Source organism: Macaca nemestrina, chromosome 8 (genome assembly GCF_043159975.1).
Source record: "Macaca nemestrina isolate mMacNem1 chromosome 8, mMacNem.hap1, whole genome shotgun sequence".
Lineage (NCBI taxonomy): Eukaryota > Metazoa > Chordata > Mammalia > Primates > Cercopithecidae > Macaca > Macaca nemestrina.
Window position 1 is genome coordinate 135,140,392 of NC_092132.1, and position 14,649 is coordinate 135,155,040.

Here is a 14,649-nt window from a genome sequence, read left to right on the forward strand (position 1 = left end):
TTTGTACACCCACCTCCCCCTGCTCTGGGACATCTGGCAAGGTCTGGAGACCTGTTTGGTTGTCAAATATGGGACAGGTGGGTGCTCCTGGCATCCAGTTGCTGGAGGACAGGGATGCTGCCACACATCCTACGGTGCACATCATGGCGCCTCCCACAATAAAGCGTTAGCGGGTCTAAACTGTTAGCACTGCAGAGGTTGAAAAAGCCTCCCTTAGGATGAGTTATCACCCTAAGGGTACAACCCCTCCTCAAATCAGGCCTCAGATCAGCCTGTCACCAGTCCATCAGATCTGCCTGTTCTATCTGGCTGGTTCCCATCAAAAACTCAGGTTGAACAGTCCTTCCCCACAGCCCATTTACATTTGGAGTTTTCTTGTGGCTTTTCCCTTCCACCTGGCCATACCAGCCCCCCAGCTTTGTAGTGGGGGCCTAGACAGTGAGTCCAAAGCTGTCAGACTTAACAGGCGCATCCCTCATGCGGTCCAGGTGACCTGGGGAGATGACTGCCAGGCAGGTGCTTAGGAAACCTGGCTTTCATGCCTGGCTGCCTCCATAGCTCGGTCAGGTCACTGGAACTCCTTCCCTCGCCTGTATGCTAAGACTGCGAACAATGGCCACGTACCTCCCTCCACAGGGCAGGCATGCGGATCAATAACAGAACTCAAAGACCATGAAGGGCTTTTGGCCTCTTGGGAAACAGAAATATAGGTGTCTAAGTGACTGTGATATATGTTTTGTGATAGGAAATATATCTTAATTAGCCTCTGTACTCTCCGTACCCTCTTGTTACAATATCTAGGGGAAGAACTGGTTTATGGGTTTATTTTTTTGTTTGTTTTAAGAAAAAACATCCTAAGAAGAGTTTTTGTGGAATAGAAACAGAATATTAAGGCCGAGCATGGCGCCTCACACCTTTAATTCCAGCACTTTGGGAGGCCAAGGCGAGTGGATCACCCGAGGTCAGGAGTTCAAGACCAGCCTGGCCAACATGGTGAAACCCTGTATCCACTGAAAATACAAAAATTAGCTGGGCATGGTGGCGCACACTTGTGGTCCCAGGTACTCCGGAGACTCAGGTGGGAGGATCACTTGAACCTGGGAGGTTAAGGTTGTGGTGAGCCAAGATAGCACCAGTGCCTGGGTGACAGAGTGGGACCCTGTCTCAGTCAATCAATCAATCAATCAAAGAATTTTCAGGCTTCCAGGTTCAGGCAGAAGAATGGCCCAGTGGGAATGGGGAGCTCATGCACAGAGACCATAGGAAAATGATGAGCTCCCCAGAGGGATCTTAGGAGGTTGGAGTTTCCTGAGATTCATGGTAAAGGCTCCATAGACAGTGTTACCAAGGTGTTTATAGAGAAGTGATATCAGAGGCGTGTAAGTCTGCCCGAGGGAGCCAGGCACCATGTGTCTGGGTATGAATAACAGTGCAAACCCAGGAGTTTGAATACACAATGAATACAATTCTCCTCCATTCTCATGCATTTTATTTATTTATTTAGTTAGTTAGTTAGTTAGTTACTGTTTTTGAGATGGAATCTTACTCTGTTGCCCAGGCCGGAGTGCACCGGCACCATCTCAGCTCGCTACAACATCTGGCTCCCAGGTTTGAGTGATTCTCCTGCCTCAACCTCCCAAGTAGTTGGTGTTACAGGCCTGCACCACCATGCCTGACTGATTTTTGTATTTTTAGTAGATAGAGGGTTTCACCATGTTGACCAGGGTGGTCTTTAACTCCTGACCTCAAGTGATCCTCCTGCCTCGGCCTCTCAAAGTGCTGGGATTACAGGCATGAGCCACCACGCCCGGCCTACTTTACTTTTTAAACTTTTGCCTCCAAAGCGCTGGGATTACAGGCATGAGCCACCATGCCTGGCCTACTTTTTAAACTTTTGCCTCCAAACCAAAAACATATGGACAGAGTCACTCACGTACACGCTCTTTCTCACACACACCTTTCTAGTGGATGGAGTCTACTGAGAATTGTTTAGAGCAAAACAAAGATCGTTCAGCCAGCCAGCCATGGTTTTTCACAGTACGAGACTCATATTCTTCTAAAGCACTTGTTTGTTATATTACAGAGAGTGTTCGTTTTACATAGTACATAGAGAACTCAAGAGCAGACATGTCTTACTCATTTCTTAAGACCCACTGGTAGAGTATCTGGCCCATGATGTGTTGTCACCAAGTGTTCGTTGAATGAATGAAGGAAAAGAGTACACGAATGAATGGAACGCAACCTTGGAGGTAGACCTCACAACAAATTCTACTTTGTCTTTTTTTTTTTTTTTTTTTGAGACGGAGTCTCGCTGTGTCACCCAGGCTGGAGTGCAGTGGCGCAATCTTGGTTCACTGCAAGCTCCGCCTCCTGGGTTCACGCCATTCTCCTGCCTCAGCCTCCCGAGTAGCTGGGACTACAGGCGCCTGCCACCACGCCCGGCTAATTTTTTTGTATTTTTAGTAGAGATGGGGCTTCACCGTGTTAGCCAGGATGGTCTCGATCTCCTGACCTCGTGATCCGCCCGCCTCAGCCTCCCAAAGTGCTGGGATTACAGGCGTGAACCACCGTGCCCCGCCTACTTTGCCTTTTTTAAGGCACCTCACCTAGTCGCAGAGAGTAAAGATCCAATGCATCTGTCTTACTGCTTAAAAACAGGAAGTACTTTGAATGGATTTAAAAATACCAGAGAGGGAGACAGCAAAGATGTTATTAGAAAAATGAGAATGCTTATTCTTCATACTTAGCGGGCGACCCTCTCCGGATTCTAGGATGGAATTTTCCCACTGCATGCACAAATTTCAAGCAGCTTTTCTGGCACTTGGCCTTGTATGTGCCTTTATTCTACCCTGGCGGAGGAAGTTAAGGTATTGTCTAGGAAGTTTGTGAAAGGGATATTTTATATAAAGAGGATTTCATTGTTGGTTGGTGATGACTGAGTCTGCAGGGACTGTGGCTAAGTGGGAGCTCCTGGTTTTGAAACATGTCGTTACATCCTAGGCCTCTGTTCTCTATCCTTTGTCTGCTTTTAAACCTCTGCCATTGCTCTGGGTTGCTGAGATAGCTCTTTCTTCCACCAGAAAGAGACAGAATTCTCAGAACCAAGCCTGTGACCACAGTGAGCCCTGCATGTGTCTTGCCTGGGTCAGTATCATCTTCCCTATTTCTTCCATGTGGAATTCTCATCTTTCTTACCTCTCCCTTTTGGTCTTTTTCCTTACGGAATGGCCAGTCAGAAAGGTCCTGGATTCCCATCTCTGCTCTTCTTGAAGTTTACCTAGTTTCCTTCAAGACCCTTTTGCACTTTACGAAAAGGTATTTGTTTGTGCCGTGCCTGTCAATGTGAAAACAGGCACCAGACATGCATGTGTTTTGTTTTGCAGGGAGATGTGCATTGAGCAGGATGGGAGAGTCCATCTCACTGTTGTTTACTTTGGGAAAGAAGAAATAAATGAAGTCAAAGGAATACTTGAAAACACTTCCAAGTGAGTACAACACGGAGCCGTCATAAGGAGTCCTGGTAACTGAGCTCAGGAGCACACATCCAAGGCTGAAACTTCTGCTTAGTTTTATTTTCCTTTACACTGTGGGTGACCTGGGATGGATTGATTGCTGGCTGTGTGCAGGGAAAAGTCTGCACTCCTCTTCCCCAGGAGACTACCCTGCCTGACACTGGTTTTCAGTGTGCATGGGTGATGACTTTGTCATTGGAGATAAACTGCACACATCAAGGGTGAGGAGAGCGTGGACTTCTTTGAGCTTCCACATAACTGGATGTTGTCACTTTTAGCACCATAGATGTGGGGACTTCTTTATGTTGCAGAGTAGGAATTAGGGAGAGCACAGCTGTTCAGTGAACTCCGTCTCAGCCATAGCTTCAGAGGCTAAGAGTGAAGTCTATGCTCAGATCTCATCCACTTAGCAAACAGTCTCACCCTTTGGGCTTTCATTCATTAAGTATTTTGAGACATTCAGGGGAAACCAGAAATGGTGGCCGAGGCAGGATCCTTGATCAAACTTACTCAGTCGAATACAAATTATTTAACCGAAAGCTTGAGACCTTCAGTTGTACATTTATACCTAGTTGATCAGTTGCATGGGGAATAAATGTATTCAAAAGCAGCAGAGATGGATTTTTTTCCCCTATAAAAATAAATGAATAAGTAATCCCCATGGCATTTTCTGCCAGTAAGGAAGCCGGAATGGCACTGCACACTGGCCTGTAGTTTGCCCTGGAGGTTTGCAGGGGGGTGATTTGAGTAATCAGGGTGGGTGGTTTCTAAGCCAGTGAAGCTTTGAGTATGGCCAGTGGTACTCAGGGGCAGAAATAGTCTGAGTAGATCCATATAATGGAGATATAAACAGTACCCTCTGTTTTGAGTTTCTGGTAAATAGTAATAGGATGATAGTTGAAGGATAAGATTCTAAGACTGAGTGTACTTTTTATGCTTTGTTGCTAGTTTTGTATGAATGGGCCCAAGATCTGAATGCTAGTTATAATTGTTCAAGCATTCTTAAGCAGGAGATCAGCAAACTACAGCTCACTGGCCAAATTGGGTCTTGCACCCGTCTTTGTAAGTAAAGTTTTATTGGAATGCAGGCATGCCCATTTGTTTACATATTATTTGTGTCTGCCTTTGTCTACAGCTGTGCAGCTGAGTAGTCACCACAAAGGCTGTGCGACTCGCAAAGCCTAAACTGTTCAGTGTCTGCCTCTTTACAGACAAATTGTGTCCATCTCTGCTCTAAAGCGATAGTGAGTTGAGAGTTTAAAACCAGCAACAACTTAAAGCTATGCCTGTGTCTGAGATCAAATAGAATAAAATAATTGAATATCCTGAATGCAAGTGAAATAGAAATTCCTTGACTCCAGTGCATTACAATGTTCTCACCTCTGCTTAGAAACGAAGAACGTGAATGATGTAAATTCATGTCCCCTGCCCTGTGGGTAGGTTTTAACATCTCTGTCAGTGTAAGTCCTAGACATAGGTTCTTTAAAGTTTCCCAGATGATTCTAATGTGAAGCCACAGTTGAGAACAATTGTACCGGAAGGTGGTAGTCCACCCGGGGGCTGCTCCCTCAACTGCAGCCAGCTGGCTGCCCCACCCCGAGAGATTTTAAGCAGCTCCCCAGGTGACTCTGAAGGGCAGCTAGGCTTGACAGCCTCCTTCCTACTGGGTATAGCAGATTTCCAGCACATCAAAGAGTGACCAGACGTTTGCTGAGGGTTACAGGTAACCAAATTTACATGAGTCCCATGGGTAAGTAGAAGGACAGTTTAGACCCCTTGTAGTGACTGCAATGCTTAAGGTCATCCTTTCATCGATACATTCTTCTCCATATCAAATTACCTGGCAAGCTGAATTCTCAACCAGAAGGTAGCTTGGTGAGCAAAGAATGCATAGAATCTGAGTAAGAAAAGTAAAATCATTCGAGTGGTAGAGATGGTTTGCCTCCAATTTTGGCAAACATCTAGTCGTCAATCTATCCAGCTCGCTTCATGCTAGAGACCAGGTTGGTTGGTGTTTAAAGTAACGCTACGTAAACTTTGGCAAAATTAACCTGAACTTCTTAAGTTGTGTATGTATATGTCTATACCTGGTATATGTATATAGTTGTATATGTATATACCTATACCTATACCTAGTTGACTAGTTGCATAGGGAATAAAATAAATAATTTTTCGGTGTTGATATTCTCATTCTATTAACCAGTGATATCTGTAGTGTTGATGTCACTGATGCTTTGGGCCATGTGTTGCCTTCTCTTAGGGTGTTGCTGGTCAGGCCACCTCTCCTAGGAATGCCCGGACCTCTGCAGCCAGCCTGAGTTGACTTCACTCTACCATACCACACTCCACCTTCCAGATCAGTCTTCCTACCTCCCCCACTGCCTTAGCCTTGTCCCCAGACGGGCTGTTGCTTTTAATCCTGTATTTACGACTTACTGCTCCCCAGCCAAACTGGGAGCAGAATTTGATGTTTGTCTTCACTCCCATTATTCTCCTCTTTTGGGGGTTCCTTCCACCCTCCTTTTTGTTAACTCAAACCTCAACCCCTATCACTCCCCACCTAAGTTCCCACCTCTGGAGCTCTTTCTGATTCCCAGTCCTTTACGCTCTGAATTCCAACTGTACTCACTTTCTACACCTCTTATATCTGGCACTTGGTGCGTGATTTGATGATTTACATTTCTTCCTGTTGTCCTAATTTTGCAACTAGATTATAAGCTGCTCAATAAGTAGTACTATGTCTTGTGACTCCTTAATTCCAGCACTTAGCACGACACCATGCAGAGAAAATGTTCAAGGTTTGTTCATCAAGAGAAAAATAATGCCAGGTATATAGTAAATTTGTGCACATAGTAATATATTTTGTTTCTTTTTGAGACAAGGTCTCGCTCTGTCACCCAGACTAGAGTGCAGTGGTGTGATCATACCTTATTGCAGCCTCCAACTCCTGAGCTCACGTGGTCTTCCTAACTTAGCCTCTTTAGTAACTGGGACCACAAGCATGTGCCACCATGCCTGGCTTATTTTTATATATATTTTTTGTAGAGACAGTGTCTCCCTATGTTGCCCAGGCTGGTCTCAAACCCCTGACCTTGAGCAATCAATCCTCTTGTCTCATCCTCCCAAAATTCTGGGATTACAAGTGTGATCCTCTACACCCAGCCTCCCACAGTAATCTATATATAAGCTTATACATGAAACTTTATTTAAACATTTTTAAATTATTTTTAAGGTAATAAAACTTTTGTTCAGAGGTGTCTTATTTCTGAATAATATAACTTGCATAAATTATAGTATTTAATATTCATTACCTGATGAGATAGACACTGTTGTGGGCCCTACTTCATAGATGAAGAAACTGAGACTTAATGAGAATGTGACTCAGGCTGTGGTCTCTGCCATATGGGAGAGCCAGAATCAGAGCCTCGTGTTAAGTTCCACACTTATAGTGTTAGCATACCACCACATTTTCACTCTAATATGCTCGCTCCTAAAACCCATAGTTGTTAGTTGAAAGTAGTAAGATTTATAGTCACACTCAGTGAAATTTATGTTATTTGGAAATCAGTATTGTGATTAAGCTGTTATAAATCCAGTTAAATGCATGTACTTTAATATCTTTTTAAAAATCTTGTTTAGTGACCAGTATGCAATATTTTATACTCTCTCTCCCTAGGTTTATTCTTACTCAATTGAGCTTTGCATTGCAGTTGATTGCTATAGATCAGTGTTCTGCAAACTCCAGTTTGTGATTTATTAGAGGGTTGTGAAATCGATTTTGTGGCTTATGTCCAGTTTTTTAAAAGTGAAGTAGAATAGGATAGAAAATATCAGAGTGAATCACAAGTAGTAAGGATAGATATTCTTTCATGAAAGTTTAATTTCAGTGTGTGTGCGTGTGTGTGTGTGCTGCATCAGGATGTGTAATATATTCCTTTGTAAGGATCATGGTCAAAATGTTTAAAAGCTACTACCATAGACAGAAGTACAAATCGGTTCTCAATATCTGATTCTTATTCTATAGATTTTTCCAAGCTTCAGTTAATCTCAGATTAGCTCAGTGGTTCTTCAGTATAAACATACCTTGGAATAACCTGTGGTGCTTTTCAAAATGCAGATTCCTTTAACCCAGGCTCAGCAATCCTGAATCAATGGGCCTGAGATGAAGCCTGGGAACCATCACTGAACTAGTTCCACATATGAAGCTGATGTGGGTGGTTAATGGAACTTACTGTAAGAAATACTGCTTTAGGTGCTTGCTTGGAGCTATGTAATAGGAAATTTGTTGTTGTTGTTGTTTTGGTTTTTTGAGACGGAGTCTCACTCTTTTGCCAGGCCGGATTGCAGTGGGACAATCTTAGCTCACTGCAACCTCCGCCACTTGGGTTCAAGCGATTCTCCTACCTCAGCCTCCCAAGTAGCTGGGACTATAGGTGCGTGCAACCACACCCAGCTAGTTTTTGTACTTTTAATAGAGATGGGGTTTCACCTTGTTGGCCAGGATGGTCCCGATCTCTTGACCTCGTGATCCACCTGCCTTGGCCTCCCAAAGTCCTGGGATTACAGGTGTGAGCCACCGTGCCCGGCTGAAAAATTTTTTTTAATGTAACTGGTAGATGAATTGACATTTACTACATTGTAAGTTGACATTTACTACATTGCAAGTTCATCTTTGCCCAGTCACAAGGACATGAAAGCATCCTTCAGAGGAATCATCTCTGAGATTGAGATGCTAGAAATGAGGCACCGCCCTGCCAAAGAGTGTATGTGATGCTAGGAGAGGGTTGTTGTCATTATCAGGGACCTACCTTGCCAGTGGTTGTGTCAGCATTTCACACCTCTTTGAAATGATTTGACAGATACCTCCAGGAAGATTTTATCTGGGGAAAATGGTTTATTCCAGGATTTTTGTTTGTTCATTTTCAGAAATTTGAGAAGCATTGTTGATTTGCTTTTATTTTTTTTCTTAAACAAGGATTTTTAGATAACCATCTCATTTCCTAAAATGAAATAAGCTGCACAGTAGATCCCTCCCAAGCAGATAATTAGTCTCAGACCCTGGGAAACAGGGGCAGGGAGTTGTACCTTGCAGATGACGGCAGTATCTCAGGCCTCTGACCATCTCACCTGGCATTTGCCAGAGGCTGAGCTAAGCATGATTCTGCTTGGTGTGCCAACTCTTTATGGAGATGTGCCTGCATTCTGAATTGTTTACTGGGGATTTGAATACGCCATATAAATTATGTTGTTGTAAACATGTTAATTTCCTGAGTATGATTATTATATTTTTCTAATGAACCAGAAAAGTATCTTGCTTCTTGGGAGATACATGTCTTCAAAGGTGGAGTTGCCTTGATGTCTGAAACTAACTCAAATGCTTCAGAGAGAGAAAAAAAGCAAATATGGCAAAATGTTAACACTTAGTGAATCTAGCCAAGGATGTGTGGGCACTTATTATACTATTCTTATGGCTTTTCTGAAGGTTTAGAATTTCTCCAGATAAAAATGTGGAGAAGATATATTGTGAAAAACAATGAAATGATATTAGTACATGCAGTGGAATAGAATGCAATGTTTAAAAAAAGAGTCAGAGCAGTGAAAATGGAGTAAAGACCTATGCAAATACTCCTCTCCACAGAAGCAGTAAGAAAATTGGAAAAAAATAGAATCACTTTTCTCAGAACTCTAGAAATTAACCAAAGTTTCCAACAATCTGGAGAGCATTTATCCAAGAAACATGGATGAATTTTGGTGTGAAAGGGAGCTTTGTGGAGGTTTAACTTGCCCTATTCCCATCCCCAACTCCAGCTCTCTGGTAACCTGGAAATCCAACAACCCACAAGCACAGTGATCACCACAGCCTGGCAGCCAGTGGTGGAACAAAATGGGGTTAGAGATCCTTTAAAGCAGGGCTGTCCAATGTTTTGACTTCTCTGGGCCACATTGAAAGAATTGTGTTGGGCCACACGTAAAATATACTAAAACTAATGATACCTGAAGAGCTAAAAATAAAATATAATGTTTAAGGAAAGTTTATGAAGTTGTGTTGGGCTGCATTCAAAGCCGTCCTGGGCCACATGGGTTGGACAAGCTTGCTTTAAAGCATCACAACTGGAGAGTTGTCACTATTTGAACTGTCTGGAGGTTCCTTGGAAGACACCACTCACAAGATTGTCTTTTTGTGACCTGACTCAGAGCTCTTCCAATGCAGAAAGTATTTTCTTCGGGGAGAGCATTTGTCTAAAGCAATTATAGGAAGTGTTTAACTTTGTGGCTGCCTGAGACAGTAGTTAAGAGCTGGGGCAAACAATAGACTAATCAAAAAGCTTAAAAGGAAAGTCTGGGAGATTAGATATTCATAGGGCGTTTGGAAAGCTCCAGCACATTCCCAAAAACCTAAGGACCATGTATATCTCTAGGGCTATGCTCCTACTTAAAACCCAAGTATGTCCTAAGCTTCCACTTGTGGCTGACCTTCAGTCTCTGTGGAAGCAAGAAGTAAAGGATAAATAAGTCACTGACTGCCTGGCTGAGTGTTGAAGGTGTATCCCAATAAGCAAACAGAATACCTCAGCAAAATCAGAGAGACTTACTGGTTCCAGCCATTTAAGGAAATTGTTGTCCACTCATTAGCTGACCATTAAGTGGTCACACAACAAAGAACTGAGACTTTATAGAATTAGTTCAAAAAAGTCACTAAACGAACAACAACAAACCTGGGGGAAGGAGGAGATTCTAATTTCTAGGCTTGCCATAATACATTTTTTAAAATGTTCAATTGTTAGCAAAAATTATGAGGCATGTGAAGAAACTAAGGCTCATGCACAAGAAGTAAAACATCTGTCTTTAGAACTTGTCCTTGTGGAAGCTCAGATGTTTGACTTAATAGACAAAAATTTTTAATCAGTTGTATTAAGTATGTTCACAAAAGTAAAAGAAATCACATTTAAAGAACCGAAGTATATGAAAAACATGTTATACTAAGTAGAGGATATCAACAAGGAAGTAGAAACTATTTAAAAGAACCAAATAGAAATCCTAGTGTTGAAAAATACAATAGCAAAAATGAAAAATTAATAAGGAAGAGGAGGCTTAACAGCAGGTTTGAAGAAGCAGAAGAAATAATTGGCAAACTTCAAGATAAGCCAACTGCAATGACTTAGTCTCCAAAGAAACAGAAAAAGGAATGAAGAAAATGAAGAAACCTGAGATTCATGGGATACTATCAAGCATACAAACATATGAATAATGGGAGTCAAGAATGGGATAGAGAAGGGGGCATAAAAATATTTGAAGAAATAATGGCCAAAAACTTCTCAAATTTGATGGAAAACATTAATCTACATATTTAATAATCTTAACTCCAAATAGAATAAATTCAAATAAATCCACATTAAACTTATAATCACATTTTTGAAATTCAAAGACAGAGAAAGAGAAGCAACTCATCCAATACAATGGATCCTTGATAAGATTAGTAGCTGAATTCTCATCAGAAACAATGGAGGCCAGAAAGTGGGATGACATATTCAACATGAGAAAAATACTTCAACTAATAATTCTGTTATCAGCAAAACTATTCCATACAAATGAAGGCAAAATTAGGACATTCCCAGATAAACAAATGAAGAGACTAAATCACTAATAAACATGCCCTGTATGAAATACTAAGAGGAGTCCTTGGGGCGGACATGAAAGGACACTAGACAAATCCACTTGAAGACATTAAGATTGCCATTGAAGTAACTATATAGGCAAATATAAAAGACAGTATAAATGTGTTTTTATTTGTGACTCTTTTTTTGTGCTGATTTAAAAGACAGCTGCATACAAAAAAATTATAAATCTGTGTTGATGGGCACACAGTGCACAAAGATGTAATATTAATACAATAACAGCACAAGAATGGAGAGGGAACAAAGGAATAGAAAATCTGACTGGACTTGTAACAAGCAAATGGATTGATTTAATTAAAAAAAAAAAAAAAACTCTCCACAGAGAAAAGCCCAGGCTTCACTGCTGATTTCTACCAAGTGTCTAAAGAATTAGCACTAGTGTGTCAAAAACTCTTTCAAAAAAATTTAGAAGAGGAGAGAACACTTTCCAACGTATTTTTTGAGGCCGGCATTACCCTTAAAACCTAACTAGACAAAGACAGAACAAGGAAAGAAAACTATAGACCAGTATCCCTATGAATATAAATGCAAAACCCTCAACGAAACACTAGCAAACTGAATCCAACAACATAAAAAAAATTATATGCTATTACTGTGATTTTTTCTCAAGAATGCAAGGTTGGCTCAATATACAAAAATCAATGAAATATGCCATATTAATAGACTCAAGGGCAAAAATCACATGACCATCTCAATATGCATAGGAAAAGCATTTGTTAAAAATCTAACATCCTTTTATGATAAAAATCCTCAAACTAGGACTAGAAGAGAAACTTTAACCTGATAAAGGACACATACAAAAAAAACCATCTATGAAAAACATACTTAATGGTGAAATACTGAATGTTCTCCCCATAAGATCAAGAACAAGACAAAGGTGTCTGCTTTCACTACTATTCAATATTGTACTGGGTGTTCTAGCCAGGACAGTTGGATAAGAAAAAGAAATAACAGTCATCCACATTGGAAAGGAAAAAGTAAATGCTATTCACAGATGATATAATCTTCTATGTAGAAAATTACAAGGCATCCACAAAACTATTAGAGCTAATAACAAATTCAGTAAAGTTGTGAGGTACAATATCAATATACAAAGGTTAATTTTATTTCTACACATGAGTGATAAGCAATCTGAAAATGAAATTAAGAAAACAATTTTCATAGTAATATAAAAAAGGTTTAAAAACATAGAAATGAACGTAACCAAAAAGTGCAAGAATTTTATGCTGAAAACTACAAAGAACTTTGAAAGGAATTAAAGAAGGCCTAAATAAATGGAAAGACATCTCATGTTCATTAATATTCTTCAGATGACAGTACTCATTCAATTGATCTGTAGTTTCAGTACAATCCCTATTAAAATCCAAGATGACTTTCTTTGTAGAAATGGACAAGCTGATTCTAAAATTCACATGGAAATGCAAGGGCCCAAGATAACCAGAACAATCTTAAGAGAACAAAATTGGAGGACTCATACTCTCAATTTCAAAACTTACTATAAAATTACAGTATTAAGACTTTGCTACTGATATAAAAATATACATATAGATCAATGGATGGAAAGCAGAGTTCAGAAATAAACCTATACATTTATGGTCATTTGATTTTTAACAAGGGTGCCAGACCATCATATGGGGGAAAGAATCATCTTTTTAAGAATGGTTTTGGGGTTACTGGATATTTATGTGCAGAGAATGAAAGTTGCTTTCTGTATTTGATAGGTATACATCCACCATATATACAAAACTTGAGGTCAAAATGGATCAAAGACTTAAATAATTATCAAAGTTCTAGGAGAAAACATAGGTGTAAGCCTTCATGACCTTGAATTAGGCAGTGATTTCTTAGATGTGACTTTTAAACCCTAGTAACTAGAGAATAAGCAGATAAATTGAACTTTATCAAAATTAAAAACTTTTATGCTACCATAAAAGTGAAAAGACAGCTTATATAATGGGATAAAATATTTACAAATTGTAATCTCATAAGGGTCTATATTCAATAACTAGAGAGAGAATTTAACAGTAAAAAGACAAATAACCCAATTTAAAAATGAACAAAAGACTTGGATGTACATTTCTCCAAAGATGATACACAAGTGGCCAATAAGCATAGGACAAGATGGTCAACATCATTAGTCACTAGAAAAATGCAAATCAAACCTACAATGCAAACCACACCCACCGGGATGGCTGTAATCCACAAGTCAATCACAAGTGTCTCTGAGGAGGCAGAGAAATTGGAACTCTTGTCTATTGCTTTTGCAAATGAAAAATGGGATAGCCACTGTGGAAAACAGTGTGGCAGTTCCTTACATGGTTAAACATAGTATTATTATCTGACCCAGCAGTTCTAGTCCCAGCTATATACCCAAAAGAACAGAAAATAAGTATTGAAACAAATAACTGTACATGACTGTTCCTAGCTGCATTATTCACAATATCCAAAAGGTAGAAACAACTCAAATATCCACCAGCTGATGATTGAAAAGCAAAATATGACATAGTCATACAATGGAATATTATTCAGGCATAAAGAGAGTGAAGTACTAATGTATGCTACAATGGGATGAACCTTAAAAACATTATGATAAATGAAACTAGCCAGGTATAAAAGATCAATAATGGCCAGATGCAGTGGCTCATGCCTGTAATCCCAGCCCTTTGGGAGGCCGAGGCAGGCAGATCACCTGAGGTCAGGAGTTTGAGACCAGCCTGGCCAACATGGTGAAACCCCGTATCTACTGAAAATATAAAAATTAGCTGGGTGTGGTGGCTCACACCTGTAATCCCAGGTACTTGGGAGGCTGAGGCAGGAGAATCGCTTGAAACCGGGAGGTGGAGGTTGCAGTGAGCCAAGATTGCACCACTGTACTCCAGCCTGGGTGACAGAGTGAGACTTTGTCTCAAAAGAAAAACAACAACAAAAAAAGTTGATAATGTATAATCCCATTTATAAGAAATATTCTTTATACATAAATTCATGAAGACAGAAGGTAGATTAACAGTTGCCAGGGGCTGGGGATATGAGGGGATTGGAAGTGACTGTTTCATGGGTATAGGATTTCCTTTTGGGGTGATGAAAATGTTTTGTAACTAGAAAGAGGTGATGGTTTACAGCATTGTGAATGTACTAAATGACACTGATTTATACACTTTAATATTTTATGTTGTGTGAATTTTAACTCAATAAAAAGTATACATATAAATACACATGCATGCATACACACACACACACACACACACACACACATCATGTCTTAAATTAGAAGGGTGTTTTGTCCTAATCAATGTCTCACACGCCTTGTGACCTCTGCAGAGCCAGGCATACTTTTCCTCTGTGGAACGAAATTGAACATGCTGCTGTATATTAGCTTATTTAAGACATAAAAGAAGCATTGTACTTAATGATGTAAAAGCGCAGTATCCACTATTTACTAGTCCCTATGTAGGGCAGCTTGC

At 40.4% G+C, this 14,649-nt stretch overlaps 1 protein-coding gene across 23 annotated transcripts in view; it reads left to right on the forward strand.

Annotated features, from left to right (window-relative positions):
* Positions 1–14,649, forward strand: part of LOC105482127 (chondroitin sulfate N-acetylgalactosaminyltransferase 1) — a 364,090-nt gene that overhangs the window by 323,199 nt on the left and 26,242 nt on the right. For 22 of the 23 annotated variants that reach the window (XM_071068538.1, XM_071068545.1, XM_071068542.1 and 19 more), the window contains one exon: positions 3,384–3,485. The exons of the other annotated variant lie outside the window; for it this stretch is intronic. In XM_071068538.1, coding sequence (XP_070924639.1) covers positions 3,384–3,485 — 102 coding nt within the window. The remainder of the gene's footprint in view (positions 1–3,383; positions 3,486–14,649) is intronic. 23 annotated transcript variants of the gene reach the window in all.